This window comes from Rhinoraja longicauda, chromosome 4, assembly GCF_053455715.1.
Source record: "Rhinoraja longicauda isolate Sanriku21f chromosome 4, sRhiLon1.1, whole genome shotgun sequence".
NCBI lineage: Eukaryota > Metazoa > Chordata > Chondrichthyes > Rajiformes > Arhynchobatidae > Rhinoraja > Rhinoraja longicauda.
Genome location: NC_135956.1, coordinates 44,335,035 through 44,354,444, shown reverse-complemented (window position 1 = coordinate 44,354,444; position 19,410 = coordinate 44,335,035). Strand labels below are relative to the sequence as shown.

The following is a 19,410-nucleotide window of genomic DNA, read 5'->3' as shown; positions in this document are numbered from 1 at the left end:
CTAAGTGTAAACACTGATATATTGGAAGATTATTCAATCATGACCACAAACATGTAGACTATTAGCAAAACCAGCTGTACTGATGCATTTTATGGACCTTTTCCTGCAAGCAGATGCAATAGATAAATTTCACTTGATACGGGAGGGGTTGTAAAATATTTTACAACTTTGAACATAAACCAGCTTCCTATTTGAAAGATTAGACAAATTCATTTTTAAACACGTGAAAATGAACAAATTGAGCAGCCTGCAAGCTGTCTGCCGATTTCTAGACAGGCAGGAATCGAAATCATTGGGGTTTAGAACGTGTGCAGTTCTAAATTAATTGTTCATCTACAAGCAGTGCGAATGTGTGCGCACAGCTAATGAATCTGCCCAAAGGACTCGTGTTAGTCTTTGGTCTGCATTCTATCACGGACATACGGGAAGCTTCTAATACAGACCACATGAGTACCACACATCTATTGCAGTGTATGGCGTATATGAATTCTGTTTAAAATTACAAGATGTTTTGACTATTGTATGCTTTTCTAATTTGCCCTTGAGTGTGTGTCACTGATTCTTAATTGTTCCCGGTTCCATTGAGTGTTGATCTTGAGAATTTTGCTTGCTTATCTTATCTGCATTTTGTTAAGAGGAGTTCTGTTTCATCTTCTAATTCTGTTGCCTATTTAGCTTGTGGCATTCAAAATGTTACTGTACAGTAGTATTGAAAGTAGGATTAATTGAAGTCAAAATGATTTTGCTCCTGATTGAGGAAATTAGTATTGTTGTGTTAATTGAGTTGTAGGGTCCAAGATTACCACTGTTATGTTGGTAATGTAACATTTGTATGAAGGCAGCGAGCTCATTTTCCAAAATATCCTAGACTATTCTTTCAAAGGAATAGATTTAGTAAAGTAAAGCTGTATGTGTGTGTGTGTGTGTGTGAAGCAGTTTAGTGAAAATATTTTTGGAGCAAAATGATTTAAAAGAAGATTTGATCAAGAAGTTATTTTGATCGTGAGATGGGTCGGGAGATGACGGTGTGTCTTTAATGCAAGTGTTAAAAGAACTAGGGGTGTAATGCTTTTATCATTGCATTATTGATATTTGGAAGGCATTTCCCTTGATGATAGCATTCGTTAATTATATCTGCTCGTATAGCTTCCTCTGGCAGCTCATTCCAGATATAGACTACCCTCTGAGTGACAATGTTGTCCCTGAAGTTGCTTTAAAATCTCTCCCATCTTAAGCCTGTTCCCACCTGTTTTGGAATTCTCTACCCTGCAAGAAGGCTGAGTGTTCACTTTATCCATTCCCCTCATGATCTTGTACTCAATAAAGTCACCTCCTAGCCTAACCAACCTCTCCCAATAATTCAAGCACACAAGCCTAGATAACATTCTGATGAATCTCTTCTCTACCCTTTCCAACTTAATGACTTCCTTCCGATAGCTGATGACCAGAACAGCGAACAGCACACCGTGTAGTTTGTACAGCTGCATTATGATGTGCCAACTTTTGTACTCAATACCCTTCTCAATGAAGACGAGCATGTCAAATGCCATCACACTGTCCACCTGACTTGCCACTTCTACAGACCATGTAGTTGCTCTCCAATATCTCTCTGTTCTGCAATACTACTCGGGCTCTAACATTCGCTGTGCAACCTTCTGTGGTCTGATATACCAATGTTCAACGCCTCACAAAAGTAGGTGATATTGTAGATAGTGAAGATCGTTGTCAAGAATTGCAGCAGTTTCTTGTTCAGTTGGGCAGGTGGGCTGAGGAATGGTTGATGGAATTTAATACAGCGAAATGTGAAATGTTGCATTTTGGGAGCACTAACATGGGCAGAACCTGCACAGTGAACGGTTGGGGTCTGGGGAGTGTTGTAGGATCTTGGAGTACAGGTACACAGTTTGTTGAAAGTAGCATGACAGGTAGATAGGATGGTCAAAAAGGCATATTGATCAAGTGCAGGAGGTTGAGGGGTGATCTTTCAGAGGTTTACAAAATCATGCAAGGAATAGATTAGGTAGATGAACAGTCTATTGTCCAGAGTAGGGGATTCGAGAATTAGTAGACATGGGTTTAAGGTGGGGGAGAGGGAGAGATTTAACAGGAACCTGAGGGGTAATTTTTTCGCACAAAGGGTGGTGAGCTGCTGGAGGAGGTAATTGAGAAGAGTACTATCGTGACGTTTAAGACATGGATAGGACAGGTTTAGAAGGATGTGTGCCACTGGGACTAGTGTAAATGGGACATGTTGGCCGGTGTGGGCAAGTTGGGCCGAAGGGCCTGTTTCCCGGCTATAAGGCTTTATGACTCGCAATTGTCAGTGTTAGTGTTAATGATTCAGTGTTATCAATCCTCGGCCCACCTTTCCGATTAATCTCAATCTTGTTGTAAACTTAGATATCTTTTCTCACTGCCATCAATTTTGGTGTCATCGAAAAATTTACAGACAATGTTGACTGCACTGTCAGCCAAATCGTCAATGTATATAATAAACAGTGGTGGACCCAGCACTGGTTGCTGCGGCACTCCACTTGTCACAGGCCCCCAATCAGAAAAACAACCCTCCACAACTACCCTTTGACTCCTCCTCAGTCAATTTTGAATCCAGTTGACTAGCTCACCTTGTGATGTCTATCTCTCCCATTGTAATGTCACACGCTGAACATGGCAAGCAATCAGTTTAATAAGGTAATTTTTAAACTTTAAAATCTCTCTAACTTTAAAAAATATAAGATGAAACGGAAGAAAAAAGTGCACAAGAAATGCACGCACAATGGGACAAACAAACACAACAGGACAAACAAGATCAGATAGATAGACAGACAGACTGACCGACCTATCTCATTCAGAATGTATTTAGCAAAAGAGACCACTGAGGAAACCTCACTTGCCCCAGATAAATATCACAAACCTCATGTAAATCCTCAGTCCCAGTTCAAATCTTCGACCAGCAAATAATAACACTCATAACATCCAGCTTTTAAGTCATGGCAACTGTCTAAGAATATAACTCTAGCGTGTTCTTGCACAATGCAAGTGTCAGCATTTAATAGAAATATATTTTAACATCTAACATTATAAGCTGTAAGGGGAGGTTGGACAAACTTGCATTGTTTTCTTTGGAACATCAGAGACAGAGGGGTGACCTGATAAAAGTTTCTCAAATTCTAAGACGAATAGATATGATCGAGAGAAACTTTTTCCCAGGGTGGAAATGTCAGGTATGATATGGCTATAATGTCAGAGAAGAAAAGAAGATGCATGGGAAAGGTTATTGCATGCAGAGTGGTTGATGCCAGGAATGTGCTGCCAGGGGTGGTGGTAGAAGCAAATACAATAATGCAATTTAAGAGGCTTTTAAATGGGCATATGCAGGGAATAGAGGGATGTGGAGAGCATGAACGCAGAACGGATTCGGTTAAGTAGGCATCATGTTCGGCACAGACATTATGAAGTGAAGGGTCTTGTCTTGTGCTGTACTGTTTTATGTTATCTCATTTCTGCAGAAAGACCTGATCTTAAGTAAGAATGTTCTCAGTATTTAGTTTAGTTTAGTTTAAGCATAAATCAAATTTATAGTTTAGGAAATCTTGTAGTTGTAAAATCTCCATTATTACAGTTTTGTCTTAGACTTTGTTAGGTATTTTAAGTCAAAATAAAATAAAATAAATGATAAAGGAGAATTTTTGAAAAAACTTTTAACTAATTAGTTTCAAGAGTGCTGGAGTTGTGCCAAGATTTATGGAAGCTCACGTTTGACAAGTTGGGCAGGTGGTGTATGCAACTGTGCTGTGCATTTATTCAACTCTTTGTTCACATGTTTAGAACTATTGAGATGTAACCACTCAGAAAATATACTTAATTACAAGTCTGTTGCACATTTTGAGAGACAATTTAATTTATTTTATGCATGTTGGATAACATTGCTCCATTTTGACCCCGGAGAGAGCAGTGGAAAAGTCAGCTGTCATTTACCTAATGCATCTTTATTAAATTACAACTGTCTGCATTTGTGGTTGTCATCAGGGTGGTCAAAAAGGCTTTTCATCAGAGAATTAAGTAGAGATGTTGGGAGGTCATGTTGCAGTTATATAAGACGTTGGTGAGGTGACATTTAGAGTATTGTGTTAGGTTTTGGACACCATGTTGTCAAGCTGGAAATAGTGCAGAGCAGATTTACGAAGATGTTGCCAGAACCTGATGGCCTGAGCTGTAGGAAGAAGTTGAGCAGGCTAGACTCTATTCCTTGGAGCATGAGGGGTGATATTATTGGGGTGTACAAATTCATGAGAGGTGTAGGTCGGGAAAATGCACACAGTCTTGTGCCCAGAGTAGGGGACTAGAGAGCCAGAGAACATCGGCTTATGGTGAGTGGGAAAATATTTAATAGGAATCCAAGGGGTAATTTTTTTACACAAAGTGTGGTAGGTGTGATGAACAAGCTGCCAAAGGAAAGTTTCAATAGTTGAGGCAGGTACTATCGCAACATTTAAGAAACATTTAAATGGGTACATGGATAGAACAGGTTTAGAGGGATATGGGCCAAACGCAGGCTGGTAGGACGAGTGTAGATGGGACATGTTGGTTGGTGTGGGCAGGTTTGGGCGAAGAGCCTGTTTGCCATGCTGCATGACTATCTATTTTCACTTTCTAGCTTTACATGTTATTACACCAAAAAATATTGGGCTGTGAAAATGTTGTCAACTTGTATGTTTTGAGTGAGCGTTTGAATTGTATACTTTGTGATATTTTTATTTCCATTATTCTTTTCAATGGGTTGCTGCACAAGCAATCACCATTTGTGTCTTCTGTTATTGGTTCATACAAGGGCTGTCTCCACTGCATTTGGGTATGCTTTCCTCTTTTAAGACTGTAGCTTTTTTTTTGGTGTCTTTACGATTATAGAAGGTGACAGGGTTGGTTGAGATAGAAGGGATGAAGGTGATTAATCTGGTTTGAACTGTTCCAGAGTGAATTGTTTGAGAGCCAGATATTTGCACCTTGGGATGCTCTGGAGTTAAAGGCATTTATTGAAATGGAAGTTAGTGCTGTAGAACCTCTGGAGCTCTGTTGGTACTGCTTGTTTATTTATTGTCAATGTAAGGTCATACCTGTGACCAAATTTATTTGCTTTTCGTTCAGTGAAAAACCAATGGACTTTTGCTGCTTAATTTGCAAAGCTCTTGTTTGCTCCATTATATAGAAATGAATGATATGTAGAAGTCTGAAGAAGAGTCCTGACCCAAAACGTCACGTTTCCATGTTCTCCAGGAAGCTGCCTGACCCGTAAAGTTACGCCAGCAATTTGTGGCCTGTGTGGAAATGTATGTTTGATGCAGTCTGTGAAATGTTCATACCTTCCTGGATGTTGTTAATTTTGACATCTACTTCTGATGACGGAATACCTCAGTATTCTTAGTTTTCTATCAATCTGGAGTCCATATTACAAAAATGATGTAGATGCACTGGATCCCAATGGAAAGGGTATTGCTTTCAGCAAAGAATAATCTTGCAGAGAGGAGGTTGAGTAGTAAACTAATAAAGATCTTCAAAATAATCAAATATTTGATAGAATTGACATTGCATCAAGGAGTATCGATGTACTACCGATTGTAGTAAAATGACTTTATCAAAGTTGCTACTTCAGTGAAACATGAAGTTCTGGAGCAACTCAGCAGGTCAGGCAGCATCTGTGGAGGCAATGGGTAGGCTACATTTTGGGTCGGGACCTTCTTCAGATTAATTGTAGTTTGGGGAGGGGGGAATGAGAAAGCTCAAAGAAGTGCAGGCGAAACAAAGGTTGGCAGGTGATAGGTGGATATAGGCATTCCATTCCTTCTGTAGCTGCCTGGCCTACTGAGTTCCTCCTGCACTGAGTTTTGATCAAGATTCCAGCATCTGCAGTTCCTGTGTCTCCATTTTGCTACTTCAGTGAGTCGTTAAGACAAATCGTATTTATATATTAAGGGAAGGCTGTGCAAGCATCGGGAGAAGAACAGAGGGTTATCAAATAGTTGAGGAAGGATAGGAGTCAAGGTCACCAATCATCTGAACACAGGGATGATAAATTCAAAACCCACGGTTGGGCAAGAACCATTATCAGTCACCATGGATGGGTGAAAAGGATGGTATGAGTTGGCTTACAAACAGCAGAGTTTGTGGTCTGGAGAATGAGAGCAGCCAGAAAGTAATGAAGTAATCAGATCAAGGGATAATGCAGGCAGGGACATTTTCTTCACAGATAAGCAGGCAGAGCCAGTTTCATGTCAATAATGTGCTGGCTGTTAATCTACATGCATGCCTCTCATATGGATTTTACTGCTCAGGAGGCAAACGTTAACTTCATTGCTGCTCATGAGGTCAGTCTTGTTTATGATGCTGACAACCCCCCTCGCCAAACAACCAACTCCAATAAACACCTTTTCCTATAACCCAGCAAATTATTTTTTCTAACAACCCTTGGGGTAGTGGCAGATATTTCTTTTTGGATTTTTAAATGACTTTGGCACTGTTTGATGAGTTGTTAAATTGGATAGTAGATGAACGCAAATGGGGTAATTGCCAAGCTTGAGGTAAGTACCATCTGACTCTAGAGTGTTCAATAGCTCAGTTTCATGACTGTAACCAGCACATAGATCAGTACAAGTTTCCACTGGCTCCAGTTCTGATGTTGAATTAAATGTCTTCACGCTAGGCTCGTGAAGGAGTTGCAAAGTTTTATTTTTTTGAAAAGGGAATTAAATCCGAGTGCGGCTTGTGTTTAGACTGATTGAATGTACAAGGGTGATGACACATCTGTTTTTTTGTGATTATGATGTTTTACATGAGGTAACTTGCTTTTTTAGCATTTAATAGTTTATAAAAGTCAGGAAAATATCAGAACTACTGGTTTGTAGTTGCTGTCAGCTTGGATGAATATGACCTATTAAGTAAAATTTATGGTCTCTTTATTTGAATTTTAGAGTAAAACTAGGCCAAACTGGGCCCGTCCTCGTAGGGTTTCCATTGTAACCGGGAGGGGGGGAGGGAGGGGGTGAGGGAGGAGGGAGGAAAGGGGGAGGGAGGGAGGGAAGGGGGGAGGGAGGAGGGAGGGAAGGGGGAAAAATCTGGAAAAGAGAAATAATGCTTGTCAAGTAGCATCTAAGAAATAGTTATAAATTGTACATTGAAAGGAGGGAAGAACTCTGGGGAAAATTGTGATTTGAAGGAAGTGGTACGGAGTAAATTGGTGCAGCTGTGAGCTGATAAGTCTCCATGTCATGGTGGACTTCATCCTACGATCCAAAGCAACTGGCAAGTGAGATTGGTGATGCATTGGTTTTAACTTTCCGTAGATGCCTAGCTTATGGGACGGCTCTATTGGATTGGAAAATAGCATTATAATTATTTCATTTGAAGGAGGAAAGCAGGAAACTGCAGTTCCACGAGCCTAACATCTGACATAGGGAAAATGTTAGAAGCTATTATTAAAGATATTATAATTAGGTCAACAGGCAAAATCAACATGGGAAAGGAAAACCATGGTTCACCAATTTATTGGAGTTCTTTGGACAAGTTATATACTCTGGATAAAAGAGACTGGTGGATGTAATCTAAGATCTTGGAACATGTTTGATAACATACTGTACCTCAAAGTGTGGGAGGTAACATTGGTTTGGATTGGACATTGGCTGACAAACGGGAAAACGAATAGGCATAAATAGATTTAATAAAATTTTTGGTTGGCAGATGTACTAAGTATTGAACCACATGATTGATGCTGGGGCCTCAACGTTTCACAGTTTATACACCTGAAAGCTCTGGTTGCTAAATATGCTAGGTGGCCAAAAAAATAAGTAGGACAGTAAGGTATAAGAAGGTTGAAGGTGTGTATAGTTTTTTTTAAGAGACAACGTGCTGGAGTAACTTAGCAGTTCAGGCAGCATCACTGGAGAACATGGATAGGTGATGTTTTTATTGGGATCCTTCTTCAGACTGATGGTGGTAGGGTGGAGAAAGAATGCTGAAAGAGAGGAGTGGCTTACAAAGCCTGGCAAGTGATACGTGGATACAGGTGGGGGGAAGTTATAGGCAGGTAGGTTAGACAAAGGCCAGAGATTAAAAAACAAGGGTGTGAGATAAGGAAAGCAGAGTTGCAAATTGTGAAGTCAGAGGAAGGAATGTAGTTGGAAGGGGAGGGAAGAAATAAGTGTGAATCCTACCCACCCCTACACCATCCCTCACACCTCAATCCTCTAGGTCCACATCATCCCCCCCAAAGTAAAATCCATCTAGACTCACAATTCTTCTATCCCTATCTCACACATTTGGCCTTTTCATCTCTATACTTTGTCCATCTATTAAAAAAAAGCTCCCTCACTTGTGTCCACCTATCACTTGCTAAGCTTTGTTCCGTCCTTCCTCTCTTCCAGCTTTAGTACCCCACCCCACCACAATCAGCCTGAAGAAGGCCCCTGACCCAAAACGTCATCTATCCATGTTGTCCAGCGATATTGCCTGAGTTACTCCAGCACCAAACAGGCCCTTTGGCCCACTGGCCCACTGGGTCTGCGTCAATCAGCGATTCCCGTACATTAACACTATCCTGCACACACTGGGGACAATTTACAATTTCACCGAGTCAATTAGTTTACAAACCTAGTTGTCGTTGGAATGTGGGAGGAAACCGGACCTCCCGGAGGAAACCCACGCAGGTCAAGGGGAGAACACACAACCTCCGTTCAGAAGGCTGCTGTAGTCAGGATTGAACCCAGGTCTCTGATGCTGCAAGGCAGCAACTCTACTGCTGCACCACTGTGCCACCCCCTTTTTGTAAACCAGAATCTGCAGTTCCTTGTTTCTACACAAGGTATATAGGTAAGTGAATGGAGAAAGATTGGCACATAAGGTATATTTTTGTACTTTCTCAGTTTATAGAAGGTGGCCGCAGCCTATTGAGTATGTCAGGAGCAATCCCTTCAATTCCATTCCTACCCACAGTTCCCTGCAATCCATTTTCTTGCATATGCCCATCAAAACCACCCCTGGTTCCCCAACTACCCCCAACACGAGGGGTAATTTGCGCCGTTTTTACTGTGGCGTGGCCGAGCCCGGACTACTGGAGAGGATAGGGCGGGGGCGTGCAGGGCCCGGGCGATAGCGGGGAGAGCATCTCCCTCCTGCTCGGAGTGTCCCCCGGGTGTGGAAAATGAAAAGCGGAAACTTTACAGATTTGCTTTGAGATTTTATTGCATAATATGGAGAGATGGCGGCAGTAAACTGCTCACCAGTTCCCTGACTTCACAGCAGAATTAGCTGACAGTTACACTGTGCAGCAAACAGCTTTTGTTTTTTGTTAGGTACAACTATATGAAAATATTCTATCAACTACATGGGTACCAATTATTTCATTAGTCATAACATACTTCTTGTTTATGTTAATCTTATTCAACAACAAATGGTTTATACAAGTCAAACACAATGCAAGTGCATCTTGGCATTATTCTATCTCACCTTTTAGGCAGGCTGCACCACCATCCCCCTCTCTGAGCCAATCAAAAGCCCCCCATTTACAGTAACATTTCTATGCCACTAGCGGTTGGGGGCGTGGGTGGTCTACTGTAACATCTCACAGGAGTGTAGACAAGCTTCGTTATCTCCTCCACTATTTCATGTTTACATTTACCATCCACCTTTCAACACATTCCCAGACAAAAGAGGTAATACGTCTAATCTTAATTTGCCGATTCCCACGAACCTCTTCTGCACCTGGTCAACGAGAGATGCCAATTGTCACATCCAAGCACCCTTACGTTACCTTGTTCAATTCCAATCAAAATTAAGTAAGGAAGGATATTAATTTTTCTTCCACAGTTCCCTCCTTGTTGATCTTTATGATCAACACCTATAGTAAGAAAGGATGTTAATATTTTCTCTCATTCATCAGTTGCAAAATTGGAGGCATACATGTCCGTTTATAATTTTGGTTGAAACTCGTCCTTGAGCTTGCAAAAGGATACCTCCTTCAGTGTGCATCGGGATATTGGCAAAAACCCCAACATTCTAATCAGATAAGGAAGCTTGTTTTACTTACAGCTGCGAGTTCACTGTTTTCTGTGTGAAAGTTGTTAGTTGAATTTCATACTCCAACTTCTACCTTCATCCTGTTTCCCGTAATTAGATGCCTCACTCCGCTCTCATGTCCTCTCCGTTCCAACATGATGTTAGCATGTATTTAAAACTACAAAGATAGTTAATAAGGAATATGTCCACATTTTGACACTATTTTTATCACTCCTGATCACACTGTGCCTGCTTAACTTTCTCATAGATTTTACCAACTGTTTCACACATGGCTTGAGCATATCTTTAGGATTTTTCATCATTCCATATCAGGGCTAGCTTCTCAGGAGTCATCGGCGGTCGGGTTCCTGGTGTCATAGGTCGCCCCATCGAAATCTCCTGAGGTGTTAGGCCCGTGGTTCTAGTTTTCTGATTTCTCAGGGCATACATCACTATGGGCATGGCGTCTGGCCACAACAACCTATTTTGCTGGCATACTTTGGCCAGAGTAGCTTTTATCTCTCCATTTACTCTTTCTACCATCCCTGAGGACTGTGGTTGATATGATATGTGTAATTTCCACTGGAACCCAAGAGCCTTTGACAGGTTATGAACTAATTTACTGGTGAAATGAGTTCTGTCACTGTTTATTTCCATGGAAATCCCAAATCTTGGTATTATTTCTTTCATTAAAATATAGACTACCGTCCTTGCATCATCCCTCCTTGTGGGCTGTGCTTCCACCCATCTGGAAAACATATCAACTATGACCAGAATGTACTTAAAACCCTTTGCTGCAGGCATATGTACAAAATCAATTTGCAAATTCTCAAAAGGCATTTCAGGTTGTGGTAGGTGATCAAATTTTGCAGGTGTCTTCCGCCTATCATTTTGCTGACACACCAGACATGTTCTTGCAACTTTATCAGTTATGACTGATATACCTGGTGCATACCATTGGGACAATGCGTGTGCTATTCCCCCTTTTCCCATGTGAGCCTGTCCATGAGCTAGGCGAGACAGGGGCAAAAATAAGCTCCTGGGGCAAACTAACCGACCATCAGGGTGGACCCAGACAATGGGGTCTTGATAACACCCTGCTTTGTACCAGGAATTCTGGAGCTCGGCTCTGGGCATCCTTTAACTGGGTTACATTCCTTGTGCTGCAGACTTAATTTTAGCCGCTTGTAATTGTGGGGTTTGCCTGAGAGCAATGTGTTTAGCTATATAATCAGCTGATCTGTTTTCCTTTAATACATCATCATCTGATGATGCATGAGCCTCGCATTTAATAACTGCCCTTTGCCGTAGCAATTGAATAGCAACCAATAAATTTAAGACCAGTTTATCATGCTTAATAGTCTTTCCTGTTGATGTGATGAATCCTCTATTTTTCCATAACTGCCCAAAGTCATGTACAACCCCAAACACATAACGAGAATTGGTGTAGATATTAGCACTTTTATCTTTTGCCAATATGCAGGCACGAGTCAGGGCATACAGCTCAGCTCCTGAGCAGACGTTCTGGATGGTAAAGCATATGCCTCCAGCACTTCGTGTGGTGTGACCACTGCATATCCTGCTAATAATCTGTCATCGCTAGGTTGGTGTGAAGAGTCATCAGTAAATAGGACCAGATCAGGATTATCAATCGGATGACTCTAAGTCCAGCTGGGGAGTGGCAGTGGCTTCTACAAGCAATAGACAATCATGGTCGCATCCTACTTCTGGCAGTGGTACAAAAGTAGCCTGGTTTATAGCAGGTGATCACTGATCAGTATAGTTCGGATGTGATAAAAGGATAACTTATCCTGTTCTTCTAGCGGCTGTGAAATGCTGTGTAGCTGCAGAGTTCAATAATAACATCACGGCTTGAGGAACAGTCACTACACACGGGTGATCAAGAACGATAGGGATTGATTTCTCTATCATCATAGCTGTTGCTGCTGCAGCCCGCAAGCAGGCTGGCATGCCATTTACTACAGTTGGTAAAACCACGGAATAATAGGATACCAGTCTTTTTTCCCCCTCCATGTTCTTGAGCCAGGACCCCGGTTGCAAACCCCTTTGATTCATTTACATAAAGTTGAAAGGGGTTTTTATAATGTGGCAATCCCAGTGCCGGAGCAGTAACCATAGCGTTCTTTGGATTTCTAAATGCCTGGTCTCTTTCTGCAGTCCATACTACACTGGAGGGCCCAGTCTGCAAGGTGGCTGAATGCAATGCTGCATCTAGTTCCATGTAGTCATGGATCCATTGTCTGCAGTAACCCATCATGCCTAAGAAGGAGAGAATGTCCTTCTTCGTCTTCGGGACTGGGATGTTCTCTATTGCCTTTATTCTATCTTTTCCAAGTCTCCTTCTGCCTTCCTGCAGCTGGAATCTCAGATACTGTACTCTAGGCTGGCAGAACTGTAATTTTCCCAGGGATACTTTATGCCCTCTTTCTGCCAAATGTTGCAGCCATTTAATTGAGTCTTCTTTACAATCAGGACCTGTCACAGAGGCTACCAAAAGGTCATCAACATACTCGATCAAAGTAGACCTCTCTGATAATTGACATTCCTCAAGATCGTTTTCCACTGCTGCTGCATATACGGCCAGGCTTTCAGTATACCCCTAAAGTAGCCTAGTCCAGGTGTATTGTTGATCCTTGTAGGTAAAGGCAAACAGGAACTGGCTGTCTATATGCAGGGATATGGAGAAAAAGGCCGAACATAGGTAAATGTGTCAGTTTCCGCCGGTATAGATGACAAAATATTATTGGTGTCAGTTACTAAAGGAGCAAAAGGGATCACCATTCTGTTGATAGCTCTCAAGTCTTGAACAAAACGCCATTCATTACGTCTTTCCATTTTCGGGATTGGCAGAATAGGAGTATTACACAGACTTTGCGTTTTCACCAATACTCCTTGTTTTAATAAAGACCAGACCAAGTGGACCCGTTGGGCCCATTCCTCGTAGAGGGTGAACAGGGAAGGGGAGAGGGTGTCGTGACTGAGTGAGCCCTGGACTCAAAGCCTCTCCTGTATTGGTGTAGCATCCTCAACCCCCCCCACTCAATCCCCCTTATCCCCCCCCTCCTCCCCCCACTGACCCACTCCATCCCTCCTACCCCCCCACTTGTCCCTCCCCCGCCCCACCCCCATTCCCCCCACCCCTATTCCCCCTCTCCTGACCCCCACCTCCCTCCTCCTCCCACCCCCATTCTCCCCTGCTCCCCACCCCCTCTCTCTCCTGCCCCCCACTGTCCCCTTCCTCCCAACCCCCACTGTTCCCCACTGCCCCGTCCCCCCCTCTCCCTCTACCCCCCTCTCTCCCTCCCCTCCCCTCCAAATGGCAGAATGGATTATATATCACTTCATGCAATTGTTTTCAGGGTGGGGAGAGACCTGTATATCGAAGATGCATTTTTCCTCTAATATGTCAATTTACCTTAAACGTAGAAAAACTTTTTAAAATCTTCCTACCTAGACCCTTTTTAGCATTTTCTTTCTATCCTCTTTTGGACCTGAGACATTATCATGCATGCCTAAGAACAAAACCAAAAATGTACAGCAGTGGAAAAATTGATAACTTTACTATTACAAGGATTTTTTATTAAGTTATGCATACTTTATATTCTTTTAAATTGTTGTTACTATAAGTCATTTGCATAGCCAGGTATCCTGAATTGGGGAGGGGGGAGCAAACATCCTCACCAAGTGAAAATAATAGTTTAATAATATATAAACGACAGAAAATTATATTTTCTCACCTTTTTTGGTCTTGGGGAACTTGAAGACAGGTTGGGTCGTTTGCTTTGGCGATTTGAACAATTTACAGCAGAACAGTGAGCTGTGCTTAGAGATGCCAAGACGATTCCAGCGAATCTGCATACTAAAATGGCGCTGAAATTTACCCATGACCTACTACGGTTTTTAGAGTCGAGTAGTCCATCTTCCTCCTCTAGTATCTTTGGTTATACTGTGCAGTAAACAACTTTTGTTTTTAGTTAGATACAACTATATGAAAATATTCTATCAACTACATGGGTACCAATTATTTCATTAGTCATAACATACTTCTTGTTTATGTTAATCTTATTCAACAACAAATGGTTAATACAAGTCAAACACAATGCAAGGGCATCTTGGCATTATTCTATCTCACCTTTTAGGCGGGCTGCACCACCATCCCCCTCTCTGAGCCAATCAAAAGCCCCCCATTTACAGTAACATTTCTATGCCACTAGCAGTTGGGGGCGTGGGTGGTCTACTGTAACATCTCACAGGAGTGTAGACAAGCTTCGTTATCTCCTCCACTATTTCATGTTTACATTTACCATCCATCTTTCAACACATTCCCAGACAAAAGAGGTAATACGTCTAATCTTAATTTGCCGATTCCCACGATCCTCTTCTGCACCTGGTCAACGAGAGATGCCAATTGTCATATCCAAGCACCCTTTTGTTATCTTGTTCGATTCCAATCAAAATTAAGTAAGGAAGGATATTAATTTTTCTTCCACAGTTTGCCCCTGACTCAAGTACTTCCTCTGGCATCTCGTTCCATACATCCACCACCACCAGTGTGTAAAGTTATGCCTTATATTCCTATTAGATCTTTTCCCCTTCATCTTAAACTTATGTCCTCTGGTCCTCAATTCACCCACTCTGGGCAAGAGACTCTGGGCATCTACCCAATCTATTCCTCTCATAATTTTACGTGTCTCTATAGGATCACCTCATCCTCCTGCACTCCAAGAATTACCTCTCCAAATAGCTCAGACCACTAGTCCTGGCAAATCCTCGTAAATCTTCTCTGTACTCTTTCCAGTTTGGCAACATCTTTCCTATAACATGGTGCCCAGAGCTGAATGCAATACTGTAAACGCGGCCTCACCAACGTTTTATCCAACTGCAACATAACCTCCCAACGTCTGTACTCAGTATATACTCATGGAGTTGTTTCTGTAACTGTGTTTAACTGTGGGGAAAAAGCCGTAATGGGGTACTGATTTTGGATGATCAGCCATGATCATATTGAATGGTGGCGCTGGCCCAAAGGGCCAAATGGCTTACTCTTGCACCTATTTTCTAAGGTGTTTGTCTGTCTTGAGTTTGAGAAGAATTTTGCTAAACTTACAATGAACATTTTAATTAAATTAATACTGTATGTGGTAGATTTAAATAGTGAAAACTTTGCTTTCAATGCTCTCTGGGTAAATCGAGTACATTAGGTAGACAATAGACAATTGTCATTTGGCACTTCGAGCCAGCACCTCCATTCAATGTGATAATGGCTGATTATTCACAATCTGTGCCCCGTTCCTGCCTTCTCCCCATACCCCCTGACTCCGCTATCTTTAAGAGTTCTATCTGGTTCTCTCTTAAAAGCATCCAGAGAATTGGCCTCCACTGCCTTCTGAGGCAGAGAATTCCACAGATTTACAACTCTCTGAGTGAAAAAGGTTTTCCTCATCTCTGTTCTAAATGGCCTACCCCTTATTCTTAAACTGTAGCCCCTCGTTCTGGACTCCCCCAACATTGTGAACATGTTTCCTGCCTCTAATGTGTCCAATCCCTTAATAATCTTATATTTTTCAATAAGATCCCCTCTCATCCTTCTAAATACCAACGAATACAAGCCTAGTCGCTCCAGCCTTTCAACATATGACAGTCCCGCCATTCCGGGAATTAACCGAGTGAAACTACGCTTCACGCCTTCCTCAATAACGCCTTCCTCAATAACCTTCCTCAAATTTGAAGACCCAAACTGCGCACAGTACTCCAGGTGCGGTCTCACGAGGGCCCTGTACAATTGCCGAAGGACCTCTTTGCCCCTCTACTCAACTCCTCTTGTCATAAAGGCCAACATGCCATTAGCTTTCATCACTGTCTGCTGCACCTGCATACTAACTTTAAGTGACTGATGAACAAGGACACTCAGATCTCTTTGTTCTTCCCCATTTCCTAACTTGACACCATTCAAATAATAATCTGCCTTCCTGTTCTTTCCACCAAGGTGGATAACCTCACATTTATCTACATTAAACTGCATCTGCCCAGTCACACAACCTGTCCAAGTCACCCTGCATCCTCATAGCATCCTCCTCACAGTTCACACTGCCACCCAGCTTTGTGTCATTCGCAAATTTGCTAATGGTACTTTTAACCCCTTCATCTAAGTCATTAATGTATATTGTAAAAAGCTGCGGTCCCAGCACCGAGCTTTGCGGTACCCCACTAGTCACTGCTTGCCATTCTGAAAGGGACCCATTTATCCCCACTCTTTGCTTCCTGTCTGCCAACCAATTTTCTATCCATGTCAGCACCCTACCCCCCATACCATGTGCTCTAATCTTGCCCACTAATCTCCTATGTGGGACCTTATCAAAGGCTTTCTGAAAGTCCAGGTACACTACACCCACTGGCTCTCCCTTGTCCATTTTCCTAGTTACCTCCTCATAAAATTCCAGAAGATTAGTCAAGCATGATTTCCCCTTCATAAATCCATGCTGACTCGGAACGATCCTATTAGTGCTATCCTAATGTTCCGCAGTTTATTTTATAATTAACTCCAGCATCTTCCCCAACACTGATGTGAGGCTAACTGGTCTATAATTTCACGTTTTCTCTCTCCCTCCTTTCTTAAAAAGTGGGATACATTAGCTACCCTCCAATCCACAGGAACTGATCCTGAATCTATAGAACATTGGAAAATGATCACCAATGCGACCACGATTTCCAGAGCCACCTCCTTAAGTACCCTGGGATGCAGACTATCGCCCTGGGGATTTATCAGCCTTCAGTCCCATCAGTCTACCCAACACCATTTCCTGCCTAGTGTGAATTTCCTTCAATTCCTCCGTCATCCTAGGACCTCTGTCCACTATCTGGGAGATTGTTGGTGTCTTCCTTAGTGAAGATAGATCCAAAGTACCTGTTCCACTCGTCTGCTATTTCCTTGTCCCCATAATAAATTCACCTGCTTCTGTCTTCAAGGGACCCACATTTGTCTTAAGTAGTGCAAAAGGTAGTGCAAAAGGTAGGTAGGTAGTGAAAAAGAGCAAAATATAATGTTACAGAGAAAAGGTAACAACAAGGTAGATTGGGAAATCATCATTCATGTACAAGAGGCCACTCAAGAGACTGATAACAGACAGGAAGAAGCTGTTCTTCAGTCTGGTGCCACGTGCTTTCAAGCTTTTGAGTCCTCTTGCCTGACGGGAGTGGGAGATGTGGGAATGACCAGGGTGCAGGGAATCCTTGCTTATGTTGATTGCATTACCAAGGTAGCATGAAACCTAGATGGAGTCAGTGTGGGGAGGCTGGTTTGACTGGGATGCATCCTCTGCTGTTTCTTGCGGTCTTGTGGCAGAGCAATTGCCACACCAAGCTATTCTGTGTGCAAATAATTTAATTGCCTGGGGATTTTCTTTTTGCTATTGGCAAAGGTGTCTGCTATGATTTTCTTATGTCTGAATGCTTTGGGTTAAATGCCTTCTCCAGCATTTTTAAGAAAAATTCTCGCATGATCTACTGCAGCAGTGAAGCTACTGCTTTCTAAACAAGATGTTAAACTGAGATCCAGACTGCTTTCCGGTGAAGTTTGACGAACCAATGGAACGTTTTGTCCTCAATGTCCTGGGAATAATTCAACCAACATGAATGAAATATTTTTATGTTGTTTGTGGGAGATTACTGTGGCAATTGGTTGCTGCATCATTTGAGTAACCCTACGTGAAACTGTGACAGAGGTGAAAGAGTGCTTTGGAACAATAGATAGGCATATGAAAATGGTTTCTAGATTGCAGAATGTTCTTTTAAGTTTTGTGAATTCACTCTCTTGTGTTGAATGCTATCAGGAGGACGCACTATCCCAGCTATTAACCTTGCCAATGCTTAAGAATTTGACTGCATGTACAAATGAAATGTTGGGATGATTTGGAAGATTGATGTAAACTATCCTTGCATAATTCTGTCCAGTCAAATCCTTGACCTCCAAGACAGTACGAATAAAGGACAAATTAATTTGAGCAATAAAGGCCACACAAATGGATAATTTAACCAGGAAAATGGACCGCTTCTTCCTTGGATTTTTTAAAATTGATTGTCTACCAAATGAGCTGGAAAAATCATTGACTCAAGGTCTCGGTCATCTGAATGGAATAATAATAGGAAGGTAATTTTTGATGGTTAGAAAAGGAAATCATAAGACTCGGGGTCAAACTTACTTAGATAAACAATGAGGCAGAAGCAAACTGATGGCAGTTTGATAGCATTGGTTAAACGTAACATGAGATCTTGTAAGTTATGCCAGAGCTATGCAAATTCTGCCATGGAATGCATTATGAATTGGTTCTTACATTATCAAATGTACTGCATTCCTGGAACTCCGCAAAGGAAATGTTCACAAAGAAAAATCTTACAGATTCTGAGAAATCTGAAACATGCACAAAGTACATGGAAATACTGAAGTTAAGAAGAAACGGTTTCGACTATAGAAGGGTTGGCAACCACATTGAAATTAACCAGAACCAGAAATTAGGTGAGAATTTCTAACCGGCGATCTGGAAAGTTACGCTTGTAAAGATAATCGAAGCAGCTACAGTGCTTGCAGTGGGGAGTTTGTATAATAATTGAAAAGAAAACATTAGCAAGATGCTAATAAAGTATAAGGTAATCAGGGTAATAGGAAAGCTCCACCAAAGTGTTGGGATAGTCGTGTTGAGTGAAATGGGCTCCTTTTATGTACTATCATTCCACTGTTCACCTCTTGGTGGGCAGATCTGTTTAGGAAGTTCATTCTGTGGTCTAGCTCAACACTGATTTTGCCATGATATGTTTTTTAGTTCCTCGGAGCATTTTATTTTGGGTTTTATTCTTATTGAGATGACTGCTACTCTCATTCACTATATCCTCCCTCACTCAAACGAACAGAAGAGGATGAAGCAACCACTCAATATCGCCGTGTAGTATGAAGCTTTACCAAATCTTGAGTTTCATGAGTAAAGTTTTTACTTTATATGACTAGCGAGTATGAATATCATCATGAATGGAACATGCGTTTAAGGGTGCTTTGAACTCTAGTGTTTGGCATGTCACCACATCTGTTTCTTGCCATGTTTATGTACTTAAAGTGCACAGTCTTTTAAGCTGACATATCTTTTGTCTCTTTATTATTTAGATATCTAAATGCCATTCAAACTATGTGTCCACACATTCTTCGTTACCTGACCACCGCAGTGATCACCAACAAGGATGTCCGAAAACGTAGACAGGTCTTGAAAGATTTAGTGAAGGTCATCCAGCAAGTGAGTACTCATTTCCGTATTCCTCCAAAAGGAATTCCTTTTTTTCCATATCCCATGTCAGGAAGCA

At 41.8% G+C, this 19,410-nt stretch overlaps 1 protein-coding gene across 1 annotated transcript in view; it reads left to right on the top strand.

Moving 5' to 3' along the window:
• The window catches only part of eif3eb (eukaryotic translation initiation factor 3, subunit E, b), a 150,674-nt gene that overhangs the window by 56,780 nt on the left and 74,484 nt on the right, over window positions 1-19,410 (top strand). The window contains exon 8 of the mRNA XM_078397625.1: window positions 19,217-19,343. Within this exon, the coding sequence (XP_078253751.1) occupies window positions 19,217-19,343 (127 nt within the window). The remainder of the gene's footprint in view (window positions 1-19,216; window positions 19,344-19,410) is intronic.